The sequence below is a fragment of the Geotrypetes seraphini genome, chromosome 11 (genome assembly GCF_902459505.1).
Source record: "Geotrypetes seraphini chromosome 11, aGeoSer1.1, whole genome shotgun sequence".
NCBI classification, from domain to species: Eukaryota; Metazoa; Chordata; class Amphibia; order Gymnophiona; family Dermophiidae; genus Geotrypetes; species Geotrypetes seraphini.
In genome coordinates, this window is record NC_047094.1 from 65412995 (window position 1) to 65440191 (window position 27197).

The 27197-nt window shown below is 43.9% G+C and overlaps 1 protein-coding gene across 2 annotated transcripts in view; it reads right to left on the reverse strand.

The window, feature by feature from the left end:
• RGS11 (regulator of G protein signaling 11) overlaps positions 1-27197 on the reverse strand; it is a 172294-nt gene that overhangs the window by 79223 nt on the left and 65874 nt on the right. For both annotated transcript variants that reach the window (XM_033962575.1, XM_033962574.1), the window contains exons 8-9: positions 23391-23472; positions 18243-18311 (exon numbers count right to left, since the gene is read on the reverse strand). In XM_033962575.1, the coding sequence (XP_033818466.1) occupies positions 18243-18311; positions 23391-23472 (151 nt within the window). The remainder of the gene's footprint in view (positions 1-18242; positions 18312-23390; positions 23473-27197) is intronic.

The window sequence follows — 27197 nt, forward strand, 5'->3', positions numbered from 1 at the left end:
GCAGCTCCTTTGGATTCTTCTCTTTGTGCCTTTTATTCATTAGCTGAAACAAGGACCGTGTGGGATCTCCTTGTTACAACTTACTCCATCTGTGGGTTTCCATGCTATATAACCCACTGCATCTATACAGACGGTTGCTGATGAGCTTGCCAGCTTCACCGTTTGTCATTTCAGCACAGCCTTTGCCATTTATATGCTAGAATAAACTTGATCTAGTACATTGGTTTCACCTTTTGTGGTTCTTTGTGTGGCACAGTGGTTAAAGCTACAGCCTCAGCACCATGCTCAAACCCACGCTGCTCCTTGTAACCCTGGGCAAATCACTTAACCCCCCCATTGCCCCAGGTACATTAGATAGATTGTGAGCCTGCCGGGACAGACAGGGAAAATGCTTGAGTACCTGAATAAATTCATGTAAACCGTTCTGAGCTCCCCTGGGAGAACGGTATAGAAAATTGAATAAATAGAGAGCAGAGTGGCTCTGGGCTCAGTGGCACTTATATCCTGCACAGGCTAGAGAAACCCTTCACCCCTTATCTATACAATATGGGTCAGATTCAGTAAATGGCGGTCAAAAAATTAGTGCTGGAAAAAAATTCTATTAAGGGTGCCCTGAACAATAGCTTCCAAGTTTATTAAAATTTGAAATACCTTTTGATGTTACCTGTATAGATAATAGTGTAATATGTGGAATATCTTTTGTTCTTTCATTTGTATGACACTGTTTTTGATTAAAAATCAATAAAGAATTAAAAAAAATAAAATAAAATTTGAAATACCGCCTTAAAAATTGTCAATAGTGCCAATTCCTGCTCCTAAATTTGGGCGCTAACATTTACACCAGCTATAATCTGGTAGAAATGCTGGTGCCTAAGTCATGCGTTCGGGTGCCTTAATGGCACTTTGTATAACACAGAATGCCCCTGAGCTGCCCATGCTCCTCCCATGCCCATGATACCTTTTGATTTGTGCACCATGAGATATAGGTGCCCGGTGTTATAACACAGAAATTGCAGGAGATGCTACCTTCACAGAACATGAAAGCAGAAGAAAAACAACTGGTGACTGACTGGTGTTCAATCTCATTCGTTGTTACACTGAGAGCAGTGCATATCGAAGGCGGGTACAGAGGAGTATTATTTTGTTGCCGTTCGTTAGCTTCAAGGATTCAGAGTATATATATGTAAACACAGTTTATCAATTGAAGTCTGAGTACCCACATAAATAATCATCTCATCATACATCCAGACTCCTGAGGCAGGCCCATTTGGGGCCGAAACATGACTGTGTCGAGTCTTTAGATTCAATAAACGAGACTGAACACCAATCAGTCACCTTGGTTGGTTTTCTTCTGCCCGGTGTTATAAAACAGTGTGCAGGCAGATGCATGTGCAAATCCAAATTAGCACAATTAACTTCAATAATTGATTACTAATGTCAATTAATTAATAGTTAATGGCTTGTTAACCAATTTGTATGCACATCTTGGATCCACACTCAAATACAGATGTCCAAATTTGGGCGCCATATATAGAATCCAGGGAAAAGTCTGTAAATGTACAAAAAATATCCAGTCCTAGATCTTGTAGGATTGTCTGGTTGGTTGTTATACTTACTTTTTGGGTCAAGCACAGATGCAAAAAGGAAAAAAAAAAAACCACAACAAAAGAAACATGAGTGAAGTGAGCCACAAAAAAAAAAATTCATGCAGTCTACTCTGGTGATAATGAGGGTGTGGGAAGAAGGAGATGAAGGAGAGTTGACCCAGAGCTTTCCTCCCACATCTACATATTTTCAGTTCTAACAAAACCTGGAATGAGATACAACCTCATCATTCACAATTATCCAAGGACTGTTCCCTTTTATATCCCCCTTGTTCACTCCTCAAACACACATAGTGGGAGATTCTCAAAGCTCCGGCAACTCAATAAAAAATACCAATTTGGAAGTGATTTAGATTTTCCAGGGCATACTCAGCATACATAGCATGCAAATCATATGCACAATATTTGTGTTGAGTATCCCAGAGAAAGGGGGAGGAATTGTGCCTGGTGCCTGCACAGAAGAGCTAAGCAGTAGGTATAGTTCTTCTGTGCAGGCCCAGTAGAGTTCCTGATTGTCAGAGTTCCACAAGATTTATTTTTTCTAGGGTTTTTTGTTTGTTTGTTTCACATGCTTGATATAGATGTAGCTGTTGTGCATGTGTTGTGTGAGTGTGTGTCCCAAGTCTAACAGCTGTGTTCTGACCGTAGGTGTGGGACATGCACAATACACACACAAACAGTTACCAACAGCTCCACACCTGCTGGAAAATTTTGCCCAGTATTAGGTGGGCATTCCCTTCTGAGCATTACAAGAAGTGCTCTTTTTATTTATTTATAATTTTTTTGAAGACTTTCCCTGAAATAGAAAATAACACATATGATAATGTACAAAGGACACAAAGAAAACAAAGTCTACACATAGACACAACCCCACCCCCCCACCCGCCATCAACAAGGTACATTTCATATAACAACAATTTCTGAGAAACACTACTTTTCATATATATACCCTTAAAACTCATAAAGCTAAACCTTTTCCCCCCTTGCCGCCTCCCCCCCTCTTTACCCTTGTTGTCGGAAGTGCTCATTTAAATACTAATGAGCTCCTTGTAATATATTTGCATAGGGTTCTCGGTGGCTGCTACTACAATTGGTAGAAACTCCTGAGAACCCTTTTGAGCATCGGAAGCTGAGCTGCCTTACAAGTAAGACTGACTACATACAACCAGTCTTACTTGTAAGGTAAGCTTTTGAGCATCGAGGCCCTAGTGTGATCACTACCATGAAAATTGTGGCTAGAAGCCATGCATGAGGATTCCTTCCAGAATTCTGAATCTGGACACTGAAGGGACAATTCTATAACTGGTTGCACTGAAGTTGTGCATTGAGAGCACCCAGATTCTGTTACAGAACACCCAAATAACTCAATATCAGTGTGCCTTACCTATTTAGGGGTTCACAGGTACACTAGCCATAGACCTGGTTTAGCTGTCACAGTATAGACCTGATATTTAGCTGATGGTGATCAGCAATTTGCCGACTGCCACTGGTGTTAAACCCAGAAATTCAATGCCGGGTCATGTCTGGGCACTGGTATTGAATGTCCAGGTTTCCAGAATTGGCTAACATATATCCAGTTAAGTACAATATTCAGTCTGACTAGCTGTGGGTTACTGCAAAAACATAGGACTGGCTTTTATGGAGTCCTATATATGCAATAAACCTGGACGGTTAAGTGCTGAATATTGGCACTTAACTGATCAAGTGCCAACTTTACTCCCAGAATACTCCCCAAATAGCTGATTTTGAGTTGGATGCTAACCAGACATTTTCAATGGTGCTAACTGGTTAGAAACATAGAAACATAGAAAAAGACGGCAGAAAAGGGCTATAGCCCACCAAGTCTGCCCACTCCAAATACCCGCCCTCTGATTTCACTCCCCTAGGGATCCCCTGTGAATATCCCACCTTCTCTTAAAGTCCGACACGCTGTTGGCCTCAATCACCTGCAGTGGGAGTTTGTTCCAATGATCCACCACTCTTTCAGTGAAGAAGTATTTTCTGGAGTCGCTATGGAACTTCCCTCCCCTGATTTTTAGCGGATGCCCCCTGGTGGTCGAGGGTCCCATGAGGTAGAAGATATCTTCTTCCGACTCGATACGGCCCGTGATGTACTTAAACGTTTCAATCATATCACCCCTCTCTCTTCGTTCCTCAAGTGAGTACAGCCTCAGTTTATTCAGTCTTTCTTCATACGTGAGATCCTTGAGCCCCCAGACCATCTTTGTGGCCATTCGCTGAACCGACTCGATTCTCTGCACATCCTTCCGGTAGTGAGGTCTCCAGAATTGAACGCAGTACTCCAAGTGAGGCCTCACCATGGTCCTGTACAGCGGCATCATAATTGTTAGCCCTGAACAGGTGATTTAACCATCCAGGAGCCATTTCTGGCCAGTTAAATCATTTTAAATATCAACCCTTTAATGCTGAATTAAGAGCCTGGTCTATATATATCTCCCTTGTATCCCTTGCTATGTAAGTTACATGTGTCATTGTAGAACAGCACTTAGGTGCGCTTACATGGGTGTGTATAAATGCAGACACCGCTCCCCAAAATTCTGCGTTATTTAGCCGGTCAGAAATAGTCACTGATCAGTTAAATAGCATTTTGGTGGCCAACCGCAAATATTCAGTAGAAGATAACTGGTTATCTCATGCTGAATATTCGCCTACCACTAAACTGGCTATATCGCAAGACTTATCTGGTTAGGCACGGATATTCGGCATCTAACTGGATAAGTTTAGCGCTTAAGTCTGATCGCATAAATAGCAGTTCTGCCTTTAACTGTTAACAGAGAACAGCATAATTAACAGCAGCACGGCATGCTCTGAACAGCCAAAATGATTAACGCACCCAGTTTTGAATATGAAACACCTACAGGAAGAAGCTTCAAGCAGATTACTATATTTATGTTTTGTTCATTACAAGGGATCTTCAAAAAGTTTCCACACTTTTATTTTTTTAATACTGTTTATTAAATACGCATCTCAAAAGCAAATTACATCACTACCTTCAAGGTGAGCCGGCTTGCCTGACTGACTAGTCACATAGCATTCTACAACATGCCTTCTTACCACTTCTTTCACCCCATCCATTTCCCGCGAAAATATGAATTGCGGAAACTTTTTGAAGAACCCTTGTATGTATGTTCTCCAGTGAACTGCCAAGAAATTTAAATTGTGCGGTCCAGAGATATATAAAAACAAGTTAACTAGTTAGTTCTGAATATCAGCTTAACTAGTTAACTTTTTAGTGGCCAAAAAAAATCACCAAGATATTCAATGCCAGTGGCTGGATATGGGCCAGCAGGAAATATTTGGGTTTAATGCTGACTGTGAACAGCAAAAGTGCTGTCTGCTGATGGCTGAATATCAGAACCCTAGTTTATAGAATTGTCCTTCATGCATCACCTTTAAGCAATACTCAGGACTCCTTCCTCACCATGTCTGTGAACCCTACCTCTGTGGCATCACTATCCGCAGCTGACCCAGAGAGTGGAAGACCAAGTGTAGGGATCAAACCAGAATCAGCAGCGTCAGCACTGAATTTCCAGGATCACCACAAACCACAGGACATTGCTGGTGATTTCCTGTGGTCCGAATATTGGGGGGAATGATTTTAATTTTACTCATAGTAATATAGTAAATGATGGCAATAAATGAACGGCAGTAAATGAACAGTCCATCCAGTCTGCCCATTAGTTATACCCATTACAAATACATGATTAAATTAACTTGTTTCTTCTTTGATATTTCTGGGTCATAGACTAAAGTCCACCTAGTATTGTCTTGGGTTCCAAATGTTGAAGTTGCCGTCCAAGCTCACTCCAGCTTATCCAACCATCCTGTTTGCAGGATATCTACCATAAAGTCTGGCCAGTAACATTCTCATTATCCAAGTTACTAGAGTTCCCATCGATGCCCTCCCCAGCCCATCCTACACCAAATCACCATATATGGGACACAGACCATGCAAGTCTGTCCAGTACTGACCTTAGTTCTTTAATTTACATCCTTTGTTTTCTAATTAGAGATCCTCTATGTTTATCTACGCTTTTTTGAATATCATCACCGTTTTCCTCTCCACTATGTCCCTCAAGTGGGCATTCCAGGCATCTACCACCCACTCTATGAAAAATAATTTTCTAACATTGCTCCTGAGTCTTCCTCCCTGCAACCTCAAATTATGCCCTCTGGTTTTACCATTTTCTCTTCTCTGGAATAGATTTGGCTCTATATTAATACCTTTCAAGTTTTTAAATGTCTGTATCATATCTCCCCTGTCTCTTCTCTCCTCCAGAGTATACATATTTAGGTCTTCCAGTCTCTTCTCATACTTCTTTTGGTTCAAACTCCTTACCATTTTCATCACCTTCCTCTGGACCACTTCAAGTCTTTTTATATCCTTCAGCAGATATGACCTCCAAAACTGGACACAATACTCCAAGTGTAGCCTCACCAATGACCTATATAGGGGCATCAACACTTTCCTTCTTCTGCTGGTTATTCTTCCTCTTTCTACTCATTAATATTATTTTTCACTTTCTACTCATTATTATTTTTCATTTTCAGCAATCTCTAGTGAAGGAAGAGGCTGGCCAGGAGGCTACTTGGAAAATGGGGAGGGGAGGGAGGAAGCATGCTTGAGATATCCAGTCAAGAAGGTGAGGGATGGGAGGCAGACAAAACACTTTCTCATACAGGAAGAAGCAGGCCTGAGGCTAGCCATAAAATGAAGCTGTGAGCTGTCACAAGAAAGGGCAAACTAAAGGTTGCTTACTGCTTCATGTTAGGGGTTAATAGATGAGTAGTCAGACAGCTGGACACTTGACGTGGAAAAGAAACAGGGTGGGAACTATTCACCAAGGGGCAACTCACTGAAGAAAGGTGTCAGGCATGCTCTAAGAAGAGAAGGAAGACCAGTGGATATTACTCTAAAGCGACAGCCAAGGGATTACTAAAAAAAAAAAAAAAGTAGAAGAAGAAACGGGCTTCAGAGTTATTTACTAAGGGAAGAGATATGCTGGGGGTTCCCTTACAGAGGGAAAAGTCAGACCCAGGGTTACTCCCAGATATCTGCTATTAAAATACAAGAGGAGATGTGTTGTGTGCCACATTTTGGGATATTGCCAGGGAAGAATAATAATAATTATTATTTTATTTTATATACCGCCATACCCAAAAAGTTCTAGGCGGTTCAAAACAATTAACTGTAATACAAACAATGTAAATCATTGAAGATCAACAAGTTATATGCATATAATATAAGAAAAATACATCCATGCCATATAAAGAGGGTACAACAATCTTAAAAGAATAAAAGATTAAAATAATAAAATATGTTAAGAACTCATCCTGTTAAATAATTGAGTTTTTATCTACTTTCCTAAAATCAAGATAAGAAGAGGCATCTAACACAATTTTGGCGAGCCATGAATTTAGTTTGGTCGCCTGAAAAGAAAAGGTTCTTTCAAAGAACCTTTTATAATGACATAATTTTAATGAGGGAAAAGCAAACAAATGTATTCTTCGAGAGGTCTTATTGTTATAATTCAAAGTGAAGTGGGGGTTGAGATAACTCGGTGACATACCAAATACTGTTTTGTAGCAGATGCATGAGAACTTGAACAGAACCCTGGATTCCAATGGCAACCAATGTAGTTTTTGATAGAAGGGGTTAACATGTTCCCATTTCGTCAGGCCAAAAATAAGACAGACGGCCATATTCTGAACCATCCTCAATTTTCTGATAATTTTCTTAAAGGCGCCCAGATATATGAGGTTGCAATAATCAAGAATACTCAGAATGGAAGATTGTACTAACAGACGAAAGGAGGCATCTTCTAAGTACTTTTTTATAGTGCAGAGTTTCCAAAGTACCGAGATACTCTTCTTAAATACTAAGTCAGAATGTTTCTCCAATGTAAAATGTTTATCTAGAGTAACTCCTAATATTTTTAAGGATTGTTCAATATAATAATCCATCCCATTCACATGTATCGTAGTTTCCTTGATTTCATCATTAGGAGCTGCTAAGAAAAATTTAGTTTTTTCTGAGTTTAACTGTAATCTAAAAGCAGACATCCAAAGTTCAACCTGATTTAAAATAATTGATAGAGAATTTATAAACTCTGATGTAAAGCAAGTTAGTGGAATGACTATAGTAATGTCATCCGCATAGATTAAAAAAAATTGAGCTTTAAACTCTGCATGTGTATTAGCAGTGTTACCACACTAAGGTGGTAGTGCACATTTGTAAATCTAGCCCTCAATTTAGAACAGGGAAATTCAATCCAGTCCTTGGTACACAATAAGTCAGTCTGGCTTTCAAGATATTCCCAATTAATATGCACGAGGTAGATTTGCATACAATGGAAACCATGCATGCAAATTTATCTCAGGTATATTCACTGCAGATATCCTGAACTTGATTGGATTGGTGTGTCCCAAGGGCTGGGTTGAGAACCCCTGATTGAGGGGCAGATTTCAAAATTAAAATCTGCCTTTAACGTGCTCATTAAACCGGTTCCAGCCAGTTTAGCGAGCATGTATTTTAGCGCGGATTATCAAAATGGCTTAGCGAGGTCTTTTCCGAGTTTTCTAGCAGTCTCCGATATTGCCATGCAAATGTAGTACAACGAGGTCATTAATATTAAAATGATCACTCTGAGCGATTCTCTATAATCATCAAGGGATTTGTAACCTCGTTGTGCCACATTTGCAGCCAAAATTTACCGATGATTCTGAGGTGTTTTTGCCTTATTTTCTGATCAGTGCCTGAGCACTGACTGGCTCAGGCACTGCGAGGAAAGTAAGGTTTGACAGCTCAGACTTCCCCCCCCCCAGGCAAATTAAAATAATAATAAAGAAACAAAAACAAATTGAAGATTGGTAGGAGAGATGCCCACTCTCTCCTGCCATGTCGCATGATCACCTGACACTGCTAAGCCCCCCCAAGCAAATTAAAATAATAATAATTTTTTTTTAAAATTGAAGTTCAACAGGAGAGATGCCCACTCTCTCCTGCCATGATGCCAACACTAATACCTCCCCCCCCCCGCAGTGGTAGAGATGCCTAGTCCCTCCCACCAAGCAACATCCCCCCAACACCCCCTCGGCAGTAGGAGAGATGCCCACTCTCTCCTGCCACCAAGCAACACATAACTTGACACCCCCCCACTTCCTTGGCAGCGGGACAGATGCCCACTCTCTCGTGCCACCATGTAACACCCCCGCACCCCGTGCTTCCAATGATCCCCATCCTCTCCCCCTTACCTTACTTAGATGGCTGGCTGGATGCATCACTCCCACTGCCGAGGGATGCAGTTACTTGGTGGCAGGAGGGAGTGGGCATCTCTCCTGCTGCTGGGGGGGGGTCAGGTTGTGTGTTGCTTGGTGGCAGGAGAGAGTGGGCATCTCTTCTGTTGCCAGAAGGGTGTATTGCTTTGCGGTGGGAGAGAGTGGGCATCTCTCCTGCTGTCAGTTGGAGGGTTGCTTGATTTCAGTGGCTCAATTTGTTGTTGTATTTTGGGGAGGTTGTGTTTATTCTTCACATGTGCACATCGCTATCACCAGTGATGGGCACATGCAAATTTAAGTTTCAAGTTTATTAAAAATTTGTTGTACACGCAATGTCAAATACTTCAATGCGTATGACAATTTAAAATTGGGAAACAAGCAATAAAACAACTATATACAAATAAACATACAGAGGGGCATAATCGAAAGGGACGTCTAAGTCAATTTACGTCCATCTTGCAAGTTGTCCAAAGTAAAAATACGTCCAACTTTTTTTTCGTTTCCAAAATCGTCTAATTATACGTCATGCCGATCTGATTGTCCAAGCCGCTAAATCATCCATCTTTATACCACATTTTCGTCCAACTTTCCGTCCAAGACCAAAACGCCTAGAACAAGCCCTGTTGGACGTGGGAGGGGTCTGCAAAGTGATGGACTGTACACCCAGACATGCCACCTAAATAGTGGGGTACCTTACAGGGCACTGCTGTGAACTTCACAAAAAGGGTGCCATGTCTTCTCCTCCCTACAGCTCCCTTATAGGTTACGGTGAGCCCCCCCAAACCACCTCCAGAATCCCCTAGACACACTTATCTACCACCCCAATAGCCCTTATGGCTGCAGAAGCCACTTACTTATATGCCAGTAAAAAAGGGTTTTGGGGTGTACAGGGCAGTGCACATGTTTAAGTATCAATGCAGTGATTACAGGGGCTTATGGGCATGGGTCCTCCTCTCTATGGGTCCCTAACCCACCCCCAAGACGACTTAAGCTGCCTCTGTGCTGGACGACTAGGCTTTCCTATGCCAGGCGGCCAGGTGATGATGGTCTGGAGGCTGAATTTTAAAGATGTGATTAATATTTTTATGGGGGAGGTCGGTGATCAGTGGGGTAGTGTGTGGGGGTCTGTATTATGTGTTTTCAGTGCTTATCTGGTGAGTTTAGGTGGGTTTTTGTGACTTAGACCATGTTTTTCATGGTCTAAGTCACAACGCCCAAGTTCCGTCGATCGTGGGCTGTATAACTTTCGGTTATACATGCTGTATGACTAAGTTTAAGCTGGCCCACATCCTGCCCAACTCCCGCCCTCGACACTCCTCCCGAAATGCCCCATTTAGCTTTGGTCGTTCAGCGGCACTATGAAGGCCTAGGTCATTTAGAAATACATCCAAAACCCATTTTTAGTATCGGCACTTGGACGTGTTTGAGAAATGTTCATCCAAGTGCCGACTTAGGCCGGTTTTTGGATGTATTTCTCTTTCGATTATGAGCACCACAGTGTATACATACAAATAATTACCAGTACAAAAGGAAAGGAGGGTGAACTACAATCTTTAAAGAAAATAGAGATACATTTAGGGGAAAAACAAATGGAGAGTAATAGAAATTAATCTTGAAAGCATAGCTTAACATGGAAAACGTGGAAAAGAGGTAAAGGAGATTATTAGAGCATATGCCTTAATGATAGAAGAATTATGCTATCTATGTCTCAAATGTGTCCCTATACAAGTAACTTTTTAAAGAGCTTTTCAATTTTTCTAATGAGGATTCACCACGTAAGTAAATTGGTAAGTTGTTCCAGATCTGGTGTGCTATAACCGAAAAGATAGTAGATCTCCTAGTACCTATTACTTTTAAAGAAGAGATAGTCAACAGATGTTGTTCTGTTCCTGACTGGAAAATATGATATTAGAAGACAATCCAGAAATATTGGTGCGTTAGTTTGTTGGATTTTAAAGGTTATCAGTGCGATTTTATAGATTATTCTATGCGAGATTGATAGCCAGTGTGCTTTTTGTAACAGAGGTGAATCTTTGCTACTCTCCGCCAACCTCATTTGAATGGGTGTTTTGTGGAGAATGACTCACTTTTTTGAAATCGCTACTATAACGGCTGCGAGAGTGGCCAATTGGTTTTTAACGCAAATTTTTGAGAATCTAGCCCTGAGTATGGTGTGATTATGAGGCAATCTGTAGTCTTCACAGGAACTGACCATGGTGCTGAATAGCAGTGAAAATCTAGCAAATACAAGTATTAAAAACTACTTATACTTCCTGCAGGTTACGTAAGTGCTGATGGTTCTTTGAGTTTCTGTGGCAGACAGAACCTCATATTTTGCTTTGACTGCAGGCCTGCCATCAACCTCTAGATGAGCCATGGACCAAGCCAACCTCAAATTAGGCCCCACTATGAATTTTTCATTGCAGCTTCTCTGGGCTGCGGCAGAGGATGGATGACCAGTTATAAAAAAGGATCAGCATTTGGGCCTTATGAGCAAGATCTGAATGGGGAGTCTCTTCTCAGTTTTTGGAGTATAGACTAGGGCAGGGATGCCCAACGCGTCGATCGCGATCAACCGGTAGCTCAGGAAGGCAACGTGAGTCGATCGCAGAGCCCATCCCGGGCTCTGTGATAGACTCGTGTTGCCGCCCCAATCTACCGGGCCTATCAGCCTTCCTCTCCCCGACGTCAAAGACGCCGACGCCGGGCATTAGGCTGTTTTTGTCATTTCGGGGGGGGGGGGCGCGAGGTGGCGTGGCGGCGGCAGCAGCAACAGCCTGAAAAAGAATTCATCCTGGCTCGGGTCGGTGTCATACTCCGGAACTTCTACCTCTTCCAGCAGCCCTCTCCCTTCTACCTGCTTCCGGCCACACCCCCTGCTCCGCGGCTCTCTTCGGCAACTCAGTAGCAGCGATCGACACAAGCTTTTGACGTCGGGGCCTACCCTCTGCGAGTCCCGCTTGTTTCAACTTCCTTTTTCCACAAAGGCGGGACTCGTAGAGGGAAGGCCTCGATGTCGGCAGCTTGTCTTGATCACCGCTGCTGACGAGTTGCTGAAGAGAGCCGCGGAGCAGAGGGGTGTTGCCAGGTGCAGGTAGAAGGGAGAGGGCCAGATGCAGGACTCGTGGGTGAGGGAGCAGAAGAGAGAGAGAAAGAGAGAGGGGAGGGAAACAAAAGGAAATATTTCATACTGGGCTGGGCCGGAGTGGAGGGAGGGTGGAAAGATTCTGGCTACAGGGTGCATTAACAAAGGAAAAGGGGGGAAAGCTGAAAATGGAGATAGTGACACAAAGAAGAGAAAGAGTAAGCAGGACCTACTGAATAAGGATAGAGATACAGAGGGGACATGAAGAGGAGGTGAAATAGAGACATAGAAGTAATGCTGAAAAAGTGTGTGTGGGGGGAGATAAAGACATTGAAAGGGCAAATGGTGAACATGGGGTAAAGACAAGGACAGAGACAAATGAAGATTCTGAAAAAGTGGTGAGATAGGGATATAGGTGAGATGGACACAAAGAAAGGTGATGCTGGAAAATAGGTGGAATGGTAATTCTGACAGACACAGAAGGGAAATGCTGGATCAAGGAGAGATGGGGCTCAGGCTGGATGGAATGAGAAGAAATGCCTTGTTGGCCTGGAACTTCCTCTCCTACGTCAGGGAGCGGAATGCTGGTCAGCGCGACGCTTCTGCAGGGAAAGCTTGGGACGGCGGTGGCTTGGGGGCTGTTCCCCGATGGCGGTGGCAGCAAACCGAGTGGCTTGGGGGAGGGCACGGAGAAAGAAAGGGGGCAGACAGGGAGACAGAAAGAAGGGGGAACAGGGAGACAGAAAGAAAAAGTTGGGGGAGGGAATGAAGTTTGGAGGAGAGGAAACATACAGGAGGCTGAAAGAAAGGAAGAAAGATTGGATGCACAGTCAGAAGAAGAAAGTGCAACCAGAGACTCATGAAATCACCAAACAGCAAAGGTAGGAAAAATGATTTTATTTTCAATTTAGTGATCAAAATGTGTCGGTTTTGAGAATTTATATCCGCTGTCTATATTTTGCACTATGGCTCCCTTTTACTAAACCGCAATAGTGTTTTTTAGCGCAGGGAGCCTATGAGCATTGAGAGCAGCACGAGGCGTTCAGCGTAACTCCCTGTGCTAAAACCTACTATTGTGGTTTAGTAAAAAGGGAGGGGGTGTATTTGTCTATTTTTGTATTTTGTTACTGAGGTGACATTGCATAGTCATCTGCTGTGACCTCTTTGAAAAAACCCGGAATATGAATAATTAACATTTTCTCTGCCTTTCAGTGTGCTTTGTGTTTTTTTAAAATTTTATTGTTGGTAGATCATTTTGACTTAGTCATTATAAAAGTAGCTCGCAAGCCCATAAAGTGTGGGCACCCCTGGACTAGGGGGAATTAAGAATCTTCCACCTGACTCCATCATGAAAATGTTCATGTTATACAACCATTACCATAGCAGGATGCCTACATCTTCTGTTAAAACCACAGCACTCTCAACCACCAGTGCTGCCATACAGAGAAAAATATGAATACTGGTTACTGTGGCTGCTCTCTCTCTCTGCAGAAATGGTGATTTAATTCAACAGCAAGCCAAGTTGTACCACCTGAGGCTTGCTAGCTGTCCTGAGGAAACAGACAAGCATCCAGGGGATTTCATGCACTAACTTTGAGATTGAAAAAAATCTATAGCTCAACAGTGTCACCTTTAATGAATCATAATATTCAAATCCTACTTTCTAAACAATGAATCTCTGGAATCCCCAGGGGAAAGTCTCAGCTACTTTCCTGATGCCTTTTCAGGCTAGCTGCTGTTAGAATCATTACAACATGTAAGACCATTATTATCCCTCTCCAGATGTTCATAGTCACTTTCCTGAAGTCATAAACAGCTGTAAAACTGAATGAAGGAAGTACAGTGAGCCTGCCCCTTTTCCCATGGTGTCACTATTCAGGAAACCACAAAAACCTGTCAGCAGTCACCTCATTTTTAAATATCATTAGAAGGATTAAAAAAAAAAAATAAGAAAACCCACCAACACCTAGCAGAACCACAGTCAAAGCTGCACTAAAAAACCTGCTTGTATTTCTGTCCTTTTGGAGATACTGAACCAGTACAGAAATGGCACATTAGTGATCTGCAATTCACATTTTAAAGTCATAATTTCCTTTTCTCATCTTCTTTGATTCTACTGAGATTACTATAACTTTCTTTTTTCTTGTTTTGTGTTACATTATTTATTTTTGACGTATATCACTTTGGTTTTACTATTCTGAGATGTAAAGTGGTATAATAACATTTCAAATAAACTAAAGACTACATTGATTGCTCAAGCATTGCTCCCTCTAAGCAGGTGTCCTCCAACTGCATTGCTGCCAGTAGGGGGTGGTAGGGGCAGGCAGGTTCCTTGAAGTCCTGCAAAACCTACCTATCCCTCACTAAGGGCTAGATTCATAAAGCAAACCGATCATGTACCGATCGGTTTGCGAGCCCTTAACGACCAGATTTCCATCCCGATTTCCACCCGATTCACTAAAGCCTGTAGCGATCCTCCCATGCAAATTAGTAAAACCCCATGCAAAATAGTCAAGTGATTGATTCACTAACAATTGCTTGACTATTTTGGGTCGAGTTTTACTATTGCCAAACCCGACTGCTGCAGACCTGTCGTTAACTGAGTTACCGTTAGGTCTGCAGGCTTTTTGACAGGCTTGCCTGTCTTTTTTATTCATTTTTTTCCATGGTACAGATATTTGGCATGTGTTACACTCGCAAAATATCTGCCCCATAAAAAAATGAATAAAAAAGACAGGCAAGCCTGTCAAAAAAAAAGTACCCCCTCATAAAAACACGCCCATCAAGCACGACCCCCCCCCCCCCAACCTGCACAGCCCACCCCAGCACAAAAAAGTTGGGAGCAGGAGGGGTGCTCAGTCCCTCCTGCTCCTAGTCCTCCCACCCTTGGGCCTACCTCTGGTCTGACCAGGCGGTCGGGCTCGGCCCGCCCACCCCAGTACCTTTGCAATAGTTGGGAGCAGGAGGGGTGCCCAGACCCTCCTGCTCCTACGACAATCTTCAGGAGCAGGAGTAAAGTCTTCCTGCTCCTGCTCCCCGGGGCTGCCGCTGCCCAATAGCAGCCTTAGGCCCCGCCCCGGCGCATCATCTGATGCCTAAGGCCCTGATTGGCTGAGGCACCTCAGGCTCCTCCCTTTGGAGGGGCCTGGGGCACCTCAGCCAATCAGGGACTTCCTTAGGGAGGAATCTAAGGAAGACCCTGATTGGCCATTGTGTGTACAACCAATTTGCAAGCACAACTTAATTAGCCTAATCAATGCTGATAATTGGCAATTAACAACTCATCTTTGAGGCTAATTGGCACTAATCAAAAATTATAGGCTCAGCTTGGAAGATGTGATTCTATAAAAATTATGCGCCAATTCTAGTCTGCGAATTCAAAAAGGGGGCCTGGTCAAAGGAGGGGCATGGTTGGATTGTGGGCATTCCTAAAAGTTATGCACATGGGGTCCTTTTACTAAGATGCGCTAGCCGATTTAGCGTGCACTAAATGCTAACGCGTCCATTATATTCTATGGACGCGTTAGCATTTAGCGCACGCTAAATCGGCTAGTAAAAGAGGGGGATTGTTATAGAATATGGCATTTAGGCCCAGTTTTAACTGGCCTAAATAGGTGCACTTAAAAGACTGGGCATCCCTCCTGCCGTTGATCTGCGGGGGGGGGGGGTGTTCCGGCGGGAGGGACTAGGCATCCCTTCTGCCAGCTGACTTCGTGGCTGGGGGGTTTCCTGCCGTGGCTGCTGAGCTGATCACGGCAGGGATTTTCCCTTACTGCAATCAGCTCAGCGGCAACGTGATTCTCTAACCAGTGACATGGACGCCGGTTAGAGAATCGGGGGCGGTTAGGCATCTATATAGGATGCTGGATTCTATATAGGACACATAGGCACTGCTGAGACTGGTGTCCAGTGTTCCCTCTAAGCGGGCGGGTGTTGTGAGCAAACTTTTTTCACCGTGAGCCAAAAATATCGGGCGCCAGCAAGTTATGAGCCAACTCGCCCGATTCTCCTCTCGCCGCCCTGCCATCTGCCGTACGCCTCTTCCGATCGTGCGCTGTGACGAGAAACGTGTGCGCTGCGATGTAATATTTTGTGCGCCAGCGCACGCCAGCGCAGCTTAGCGGGAACACTGGTTCAAATGGTTTTATTTATTTCCCCAAATTTATTTTTGTTATACGCATTGAAAATATTTGATATTGCGTTTAAATCAAAATCTCAATAAACTTGAAACGAGTGCCCGTGAGATTGTGGGAGGGTTAAATACTCAAAACTTAGAAGTTTTTGCTACGCCAGCTTTCTGGTATCTTTACATACAGTGGCGTACCTAGCATATGTAACATCCGGGGCCCATCATTTTTTGGCACCCCCCCCATCTGTAAGAAAAACATGATTTTTAGTAACAAACCACACGTCACACATGAGTACCTAGGAAAAGGCAGCATCTTACATATTGCAGTGAGCAGTACATCAATACACCCATTGTAAAACTAAACAAGCCAGACCAGCACAGATCAATCCTACACCGTCAATCCTAACAGAAAACCATGTCTTTCGAACACACAGAACACAGAAAACACCTTCGCCTAGTAAGGAATATGTAATCACAAACTAACCCCTCCCTCTTTTACAAAACTGTAGTGTGGATTTTAGCTACGGAGGTAACAGCTCTGATGCTCATAAAATTCTGAGCATCAGAGCTGCTACCACCAAGGCTGGTGCTAAAAACGCTTCACAGTTTTGTAAAAGGGGGGATAAAATAAAAATACATAGACAAAGGTTAAATTGAACCAGCAAGAAGCTGGACTCTGCATACAATGCTTCACAGAAACAGTGACACATGTCTCCTAAAGCAATAAATAAATAGAAATTTTTTTCTACCTTTGTCTTCTGTGGTTTCTCCTTTCCTCATCTTCTTGTAACTCTCTTCCTTCCATCCACTGTCTGCCGTCTCTCTTCCCCTATATGGCATCTTCTCTCCTTCTATGCCCCTTCCAGAAACTGTATGCCTCCCCCTTCCATCTCTCCTTTCACCCCATTGGTCTGGCATCTCTCTCCTCGCCTTCCCTCTCCCACACCTCTCCTCATAGTCTGGTATCTCCCCTTCCCTGATTCTCTGGCATCTCTCTCCTTTCCTTTTCTTCCATCTTTCGCTCCCCCTCCATGCTCTCACATCTCCCCCTTCCTTTTCCCTTAGACTGGCATACCTTCCTCCTACGCTCCAAGCCCTGGCATCTCCTTTAATTCCCTCCCTCATCTTCCTTCTCCCTCCAGCTGGGTACCGCAACACTCTTCCCTGCAGCTCTGCACTTCCCCACAATTGCCATGCTTCGGTTCCTCTTCTTCCTTCCTTCCTCCCCCCCCCCCCCCGCGGGACCCTGCGGCACCATCAACTCTTACTCCCTCTAATGTCGGCCCTGCAGCTCCAGACTTCCTCGCACCTTCTCCCCTCCCCCTTTGGATCGCTATTATTTTAAATGTTATAGCCGCGGAGCTGTATCCATCAGTGGAGATGTCTAACCTCGGCCTGCCCCGGAACTCTTACTGCAGCAGACGCCCGTCTAGGCAGGAACAGGAAGTCACTGTTGCAGTAAGAGTTCCGGGGCAGGCCGAGGTTAGACATCTCCACTGATGGATACAGCTCCGCGGCTATAACATTTAAAATAATAGCGATCCAAAGGGGGAGGGGAGAAGGTGCGAGGAAGTCTGGAGCTGCAGGGCCGACATTAGAGGGAGTAAGAGTTGATGGTGCCGCAGGGTCCCGCGGGGGGGGGGGGGGGAGGAAGGAAGGAAGAAGAGGAACCGAAGCATGGCAATTGTGGGGAAGTGCAATCCCCCCAATGCGTCCCCTTACCTTACCGACGCGTGTGTGCGCTGTGAAGAGAAACTTTGCGCTGCGATGTAATATTTTGTGCGCGAGCGCAGGCCAACGCAGCTTAGCGGGAACACTGGTGTCCTATATAGAATTTCTCCCTTAACGTGATTCTATACAGATATGTGCACCTTGTAGAATTACGCTGAGTGCTGTTCTAGTCAGCATCATTATTTGGGTGCTATGTATAGAATTTGGGGGTTCCTGTTCAAGAAGGATGTGCAAATAGATAGTGGCTAGTTCCTTGACAGCTGGCACAACAGGTCACAAATTTCAAACTTGTGCCAATTCAGCTCCTTAGTGTGTGCATTCTCCTGTATAGAAATAGTCCATCTGCAAGGCCTGAACGCACTATTAGGCACATGGGAAAATAAATAGACCTTACCATTTGGACTCTGCTGCTGTGGCAGTTCCCTCGCTCAGGTCCATTTTCCATCACACTTAAGACTCCAGGCTACAGAAGAAGAAATCCAGGTCAGGAGCAGAGCAATTCTCACTGATGCACTAAAAATGAGTGCATGTGTGACACTGTAATTGCACTGGAGCCCTGAAATCATGTGTTTCCTTAGACAGGAACCCTAGAGGGATGCTTGGAAATCATCAATCATTGAAATACACCTGAATTAGATTATTCCTTGCATATATAACTGGAAGAGAAAATTATATTTGAACAATACTTGAATTTAACCGGAATCCTTTTGCTTGTTTTTTTAAAAACAGCAGTGGAATCTTCCCTTACAAATTGCCATAGTACAAGCAACAGTAATGTTGGTTTTCTTCACCCAAACTGCCCACCAGAGAACCGATAAAAACCAAGAAAGAGCAGTGAAAACTGCTCCCCACCCAACTTCTTAAAGGTGCAGGAGCATGCTGGCGTACTGTAATTCTCCATCAGCCTGTCCTTGTAGCTTAAAGGGATGGGCCCACCGGGGCAGAGCTATTAAGACCTAAGAACACTTAAGAAAGAATGTCACCTCTGAAGGAGACAACATCCTTTCACAGTAATGTCTCCTGGAATGTCCCTTTACCACCATACCCCCCCTCCCCCCTTCACTACCATGTCCCTTCTGCTCTCCCATGGCCTAGTGGCATTACTGACAAAGTAAATCCAGCTCTCTCCTTACAGAGGCTGAATTTGTTGTAAAGAAAACAATCAAAGCTCCCAGAGGAGGGCGTCTCAGCCTTTACACAACAGTAATACCAATGAGTGGGATTAATGGTGCTTACATTATAAAAGTAGCCATAATCTCTTGGCCCATGCTATATACTGTCATTGCACTGATGATTTATAGAGGAAGGTGATATCTACAGGAAGGAGAGTGGGGTCTAAGCATGGAAAACCTTCTAGCTGCTGTGAATGCAATGGGAGAATCTTTCCTCCCATCATCATAGAAACATGATGGCAGATAAAGGCCAAATGGCCCATCTAGTCTGCCCATCCATCCATTATCATATATGGCAAATTACAGTGTTAGGGCAGATTCTAACTAGGGTGTAAGAAACTAAAAAAACTCAAGGAGCAACTACTACAATAACTTGTGTTAGATCATAAATAATAAGAAAGGCAAACCAGACCAAATTTATCTGGAATTATCATCAAGGGGGATATAAGATTCATGTGTTACATTCTGCTTTCTAACCAGTTTCCAATCCCCTCCCCCACAGTCTGGCCACAATTTCCTGGCATAAAATTACTGTGCAGAGCTTTATTCATACATAGTTTGCTAATCAGCTACATTTGTCTGCCTCATTTCAGTCATATAAATAACATTCCTAAATAACCAACTAAGTTTTGAATAGTTAAGTTTGGTCAATATTCAGCTGAAAAACTAACTGACTAACTGATTATCTGACTCAAAAGATAACTACTCAAACCTCTAATTCAAAATGGAAAGACAACTCTACATCTTCGAACTTGTAATGTCCATGTTCCTGACAGCTAATTAGAAATCTTATTGTAAACCGCATGGAATCCTTGTAGAAACTTGCAGTGTAGAAGAAAATGTATCTTATGGTATTCAGCTACCTCAACCGGTTTCTTGAATATTGGAAAGTTTAGCTTTAGAGACAGATGGGGTCAGGCTAGGTCATCATTTGGAGCTCCAGATTCACTAGGGGCTGAGTAATGGCCCTGAAGTCATGCATTAGTCTTCTTTGCACTGACTGAGCTCCTTCCTTAGTTTCTGCCCTGTATCCTAGTATATCTAACACTGACCCTGTTCGGGGTTTCCACCAGTTTAATGGAGGCTTCCTGGCTCTCTGCCTCAAAAATTTTTTTTCCAGGGGGACAGCAGATCTAAGCTCAGGTTCAGTCACTGTTATAAATATTGTGTCTGTCTGGGAAGTCTATAGAGTACCTCATAATGGTCTGGATTATTTGCCAAAGTCCCTGGGTGGGTAGTCCCAAATCCTGCTGACCTTCTCTGATATGTATAGAACAGGTTTTGTCTCCTGTATAGAGCAGATTATCTGAACTGCCTGGGGGGGGGGGGGGATCAGCTTTCCATCCTAACAGCTGCTTACAGCTATAGCCTTGCTGATTATGTATCCCAGGTTACCAGCAAAATACTTAAAAGGAGAAAAAGCCTTACACAGAAAAGAGATGGAAAGAGAAGGATGGAGAGAGGAGTTGTGTGCTGCTTTCCACACTGTGAAGTCCCTCTATTTCTTTATATTCTGTGCTCACATGGATTTCAGGACTCCATCTCTCTCTGCCAGAGAGAGAAACATCAACAGCAAAGTCACTATGTTTCAAACCATAGTGTCCATTGAAAAGGAGCACTAGAATGTGAGCACCACTAGGCCTGTCCTTCTTACACCTTCCAGTGCAACTGCTGGTCTAACCGCCTCACAAAATTCACATTTCTCACAATATGAAGTAAAAATTACAGTTCTAAAGAATGACTTCATAGAAAGAGAGGTAACTCCTATTCGTAAATATATTGGAACTAAAAAAACAGATAGGCAAGTGATCTGCAAAATCTGTACGATCCAGTCCACAAACAAAACCAGCGGACCAACATAAAAATATAAAAATAAATTATTTTATTCCAACAAGCACTGAGAATTGTCAGTGTTTGTGGGCAATTGAGAATTATCAGTATTTGTTGCAAAAAAATAATGTATTTATGTATTTTTATGCTGCGCTATTGGTTGTTTTAAGACTCAATATATTGGAACTGACACGTTATCAACTTCTAGAAGCAGCTGTTAAACCACTACAAGATCCATTTACAAACATTTTGTCCTAATATTATTTAACATAACATCAGATCTTTGTACCGTATTTGCCGGCGTATAGGACGACTGGGCGTATAAGACGACCCCCCAACTTTTAGTTAAAAAATAGAGTTTTGTGTTATACTCGCCGTATAAGACGACCCCTTCTTCCTTCTCCACCCCTTTGTATTCCCCCATGTGCTTTCAGCGTTCTTCTCCCTCCTCTGTCTTCAAGTGCTTTCAGAGTCCTTCCCCCCCCCTCCTGTCTTCACCATGGTATTTCAGCGTCCTTCTCCCCCCCTCCTTCTCTACCGCCCCGGGTGCAGCACAGCCAGCCAGGTCCCCTTACTTTTGTGGCACTTCCCCGACCGACCGACAACAGCCCGGGTCCGACAAACTTCCCTGCCCTTAACCGCGAATCTAAATTACCTTCTTACAGCTGCTGTAAGAAGGTATTTAGATTCGCGGCTACAGGGCAGGGAGGATTGTCGGACCCGGGCTGTTATCGGTCGGTCGGGGAAGTGCCACAAAAGTAAGGGAACCTGGCCGGCTGTGCTGTAACCGGGGCGGGGCGGCCGCCCCTCTCTCTTGGTACCGCGAGGCTACTCTCCTTCTCCTTACCTGCCATGCCTGCAGCACAGAGCCGAACGGAAGTCTTCCCGATGTCAGCGCTGACGTCGGAGGGAGGGAGGGCTTTGTTTAAGCTTTGTTTAAGCCCTCCCTCCCCTCCAACGTCAGCGCTGACGTCGGGAAGACTTCCGTTCGGCTCTGTGCTGCAAGCAGAGAAGGTAGGGAGAAGAAGAGCCGCGCGACTGAGTACATCCAGCCCTGCAAGTAAGGGCATGTAAACTGTACCCGGCGTATAAGACGACCCCCGACTTTGGGGAGGATTTTAAGGTACTAAAAAGTCGTCTTATACGCCGGCAAATACGGTATTTTAATTTCTCAGAGCTACCATGAAATGTAAGAGGGGAAAGAAAAAGTGGCTTATCTAGCATATGTGGCACCCGGGGCCCATCATTTTTTGACACCCCCCATCTGTATAAAAAACATGATTTTTAGTAACAATCCACACGTCACACAAGAGTGTACCTAGGAAAAGGCAGCATCTTACATACTGCAGTGAGCAGTACGTCAATAAACCCATTGTAAAACTAAACAAGCCAGACTAGTACAGATCAATCCTACATAGTCAACCCTAACAGAAAACCATGTCTTCTCGAACACAGAACACAGAAAACACCTTCGCCTAGTATGTAATCACAAACTATCCCCTCCCCCTTTTACAAAACTGTAGTGTGGTTTTTAGCCATGGTGGTAACAGCTCAGATGCCAACGCTAAAAAACGCTCTACAGTTTTGTAAATGGGGAGATAGAATAAAAACACGTAGGCAAAGATTAAATTGAAGCACCAAGAAGCTGGACTCCGCATACAATGCAACACTACAGAAACAGCAATGCATCTCCCCTAAAGCAAAAAAAAAAAAAAAATAGAATTTTTTTTTCTACCTTGTCTTCTCTGGTTTCTGCTTTCCTCATCTTCTTGTCACTCTCTTCCTTTCATCCACTGTCTACCCTCTCTCTGCCACTTCTATATGGCATCTTCTCTCCTTCTATTCACCTTCCAGAAACTTTATGCCTCCCCCCTTTCATCTCTCCCACAAGCCCATGGTTTGGCATTTCACTTTCTCCTCTCCCTTCCCCCCACTTCCATCAGCATCTGCCCCCTTTCTCACCCTTCACCACACTTCCATACCACCCTGACCCCCTTTCTCACCCTCCACACCCTTCCATACCATCCTGACCTCCTTTCTCACCCTTTACCATGCTTCCATATCACCCTGACCCCCTTTCTCACCCTTAACCACGCTTCCATACCACCCTAACCCCCTTTATCTCCTTCCACCACCCTACTATGCTTCTTTCGCTCGCCATCGAAATCAGCAAGGTCCTGCGATGACGAATATTGCTGCCTCTGTTCCAGAAGAGATAAGTGATGTCGGAGGGGGGCTGGACCGGCAGACGCAGAGAGTTGCGGCAAGGTCCCGATGTCACTTATCTCTTCTGAAGCAGCAGCAGCAGTAGTCATCATCGCGGGACCTTCGTGCACTTCAGCGCGGCTGCCGTATTTATGCTCTGAAATAAATATGGCAGCCACGCTGAAGTGCCGTTTTCAGCAGTGAGCTTCCGGACCCGGCCCGCTGTGCACACCCTTGGAGCATGCACCCGGGGCAGACCTCTCCCCCCACCCCCCTTGGTATGCCACTGGATAGAAGAAAACAATTTTCCCAGCTCTAAGATTAATAGCACTTACCGGTGGTCTGTTCACCAGCCAGTAGGCTTGTTCCTGCCACTCGATCACAATACGATCCCCCTTCCGACGCTGCTTAGCTGCCCTGTTAATAGAAAAGGAAGGTGAAATTCTAAATACAGAGATTCTCTTCATTAAGTATCTGCATACAGTTTCTGAGGTCTAGGGCCCACCATAGGAGCTAGCTCCGAAGAAAAGGATCTGCCCAATGTGTGGCGGTGCTCAAAAAAGCAAACAAGATGCAAGGAATGATTAATAAAGGGATGGTTAACAAGACTAAGAATGTTATAATACATCTGAATCACTCCATGGTGCAACCTCAGCTGGAGTATTGCGTTCATTTCTGGTCTTCATATCTCAAGAAAGATATAGCGGCACTAGAAAAGGTTCCAAGAAAAGCAACCAAGATGATAAAGGGGATGGAACTCCTCTCATATGAGGAAAGACCAAAAAGGTTAGGGCTCTTCAGCTTGGAAAAAAGACGGCTGAGGGGACATATGATTGTAGTCTATAAAATCCTGAGTGGAGTAGAATGGGTACAAGTGGATTGATTTTTCACTCTGTCAAAAATTACAAAGACTAGGGGACACTCAATGAAGTTACAGGGAAATACTTTTAAAACCAATAGAAGGCAATATTTTTTCACTCAGAGATTAGTTAAGCTCTCGAATGCATTGTCAGAGGTTGTGTTAGGAGAGCATAGCATAGCTGGTTTTAAGAAGGGTTGAACAATTTCCTGGAGGAAAGGTCCATAATCTACTATTGAGAAAGACATGGGGGAAGCCATTGCTTGTCCCGGAGCGGTAGCATGGAATGTTGCTACTCATTGGGTTTTGGCCAGGTACTAGTGGCCTGGATTGGCCACTGTGAGAACAGGCTACTGGTCATGATGAACCAGTAAGGCTACTGTTATATTTTTATGAGTTCCTGGCAAGAAGGTTGAGGATAGTGCAATGACCACAAATATTTATAAGAAAACCTTTGAGTGCACCAGAAAGAAAGGGAGAGCAGGACATGAGGTAATGCATGGCTCTGAGCATGGTGTAAAAGGGACATCAGGCCAACAGAGTAACATGTGTCTATTGAGAATGAACTGTTCTCTGAGTGTGGTTTAAGAGGGGTATCAGACCAATGGAGCGGATCTGAGCATGGTGTAAGAAGGATATAAGGCTAATGGGTTAACATGTGGCTCTGTGCTTGGTGTACGAAGGGCATCAGGCCAGTGGGGTAACTTGTGGTACATGAGACAGAGGGCTAAAGCATGGCTCTTCAAGTGGTATAAAAGCAGCAAAAGAATATCGGGATTATGTGTGGTTCTAAGGGTGGTAACATAGGGCTCCCGGACTAGTGATATGCATGATTCTAAGGGTGGTAAAATAAGGCTATCAGACCAGTAGGATAATGTGTGGTCCTTAGGGTGGTATAATAGGGCTATCAGAGCAGAGGAATAATACTCTGCTCTGATAGCACCACCCTATAATAGGTGATATTATACCAACCTTTAATAGGTGGTATTATACCACCCTATAATATAGGTGGTATTATAATATAGGTGGTATTATAATATAGAAACATATAAACATAGAATATGACGGCAGAAAAGGGCCGACGGCCAACAAGTCTGCCCAATCATGATCCCTTCCACCCTCGAGAAACTATCCTCTATCATATCTCTGTAGCGACCCCACGTTTGTTCCATCGTCTCTTGAAGTCGAGCGTGCTAGTAGCCTGACTACCTGACGTGGAAGACCATTCCATCTATCAATCACACTCTCGGTAAAGAAGTATTTCCTGGTGTCCCCATGAAATCTTCCTCCCCTAAGTTTTAGCGGATGTCCTCTTGTCACCGTGGGACCTGTAAGAGTGAATATTTCCTCCTCTTCCTCGATGCAGCCCATTATGTACTTGAAAGTTTCTATCATGTCCCCCCTTTCTCTGCGTTCCTCGAGCGAGTATAAACGCAGACTGCTCAGACGATCTTCATATGAAAGATCTTTAAATCCTGAGACCATCCTTGTGGCCATTCTCTGAACTGACTCAATTCTCTTCAAATCCTTTTGGTAATGTGACCTCCAAAACTGGACGCAGTACTCCAGGTGCGGTCTCACCATGGATCTGTATAATGGCATTATAACTTCGGGCTGTCGGCTGATAAAGCTTCTTCTGATGCAGCCAAGCATTTGTCTAGCCTTTGATGAGGCTTTCTCCACCTGATTTGCAGCCTTCATGTCTTCATGGATGATTACTCCCAAGTCCCTTTCTACTTCAGTTTTTGTTAAGTTTTCTCCATTTAGGGTGTATGTAGTGCAAGGATTTCCGCTGCCAAGATGCATCACCTTACATTTTTTGGCATTAAAGTTTAGTTGCCAAGTACTGGACCATTGTTCTAACAAAAGTAGGTCTTGTTCCATAGTGTTTTGCGTGGTTTTGTTACCCTGCCCACAATGTTGCACAGTTTAGCATCGTCAGCAAATAACGCAATTTTGCCTCGAAGTCCTTGAGTCAGATCTCTTACAAAGATATTAAATAGCATTGGGTCCAAGACCGAGCCCTGCGGCACTCCACTGGTCACTTTTGACGTTTTTGAGAGAGTACCGTTTACCATCACCCTTTGAAGTCTGCCGCTAAGCCAGTCTTCTACCTATGCAGTCAGCGTTCCTCCTAGTCCCATCGCGCTCATCTTGTTCAATAACCTGCGGTATGGAACACTATTAAAAGCTTTACTAAAGTCCAAGTACACGATGTCAAGGGACCCCCCCCTCCCCCTGTCTAGTTTTTTTGTTACCCAGTCAGTGAAGCTTATCAGGTTGGATTGACAAGACCTTCCCTTCATGAAACCATGTTGGTGGGAGTCCCTTAATTTTTCCTCGTCCAGAAACGTGTCTAATCTGTTTTTGATCATTGTCTCCATTAGTTTACACACTATTGAAGTGAGACTTACTGATCTGTAATTCTCAGCCTCTGACCTGCATCCCTTTTTGTGAAGAAGAATAACGTTGGCGATTTTCCAGTCCAAGGGAACTCTTCCCTTGCTAAGGGATAAATTGAAAATCTCCGCTAACGGCTCTGCCAGGACATCTCTCAATTCTCTAAGCACTCTGGGGTGTAAATTATCCGGACCCAAAGCTTTATTGATCTTTAATTTTGTCAGTTCTTGGTAGACACTACTCGAGGTAAATTCAAAGTCCCGGAATGGATCCTCCAAGCTCCCCTTTGTCTGTAGCTGAGGTCCAGATCCTGGTGCTTCACAAGTGAATACTGAGCAGAAGTAGTTATTTAGCAGTTCTGCTTTGTCTGCATCTGAGTCTGCGAAGTTACCGTCAGGTTTTTTTATGCGCCCGATGCCACTTGTGTTCTTCTTCCGGTCGCTGACGTACTTGAAAAAGGATTTATCCCCCTTTTTAACCTGCCTAGCTATATTTTCTTCCTTCCAGAGTTTGGCCTCTCTGACTGACGTTTTAACTTTCCTAGATTTCATCAAATAGGTTTCTTTTGCTTCCGGTAGTTGTGACTGTTTGTAGGTCACAAAAGCTTTTTTCTTTTGTTTTACTAGTTCTGAAATCTCCTCGGAGAACCACTGTGGTTTAATTTTTCTGCGTTGCTTGCTCACGGTTTTTATATATTGTGGCGTTGCCGGTGCCTGCCTATATGCTTGGCTCCGGTCAGCGCCCAGAATAGCCTGAGTCTTACGTGCTTCCAGAAGAGGCTGGAAGTCCTGCTGGTTTCTCAGTCAATAAAGAAGCAGAAATAGGTCAAAACAATAAGTTCAAAGTAAAAACAAAGTCCCACTTTATTGTGGTTACAAATCCT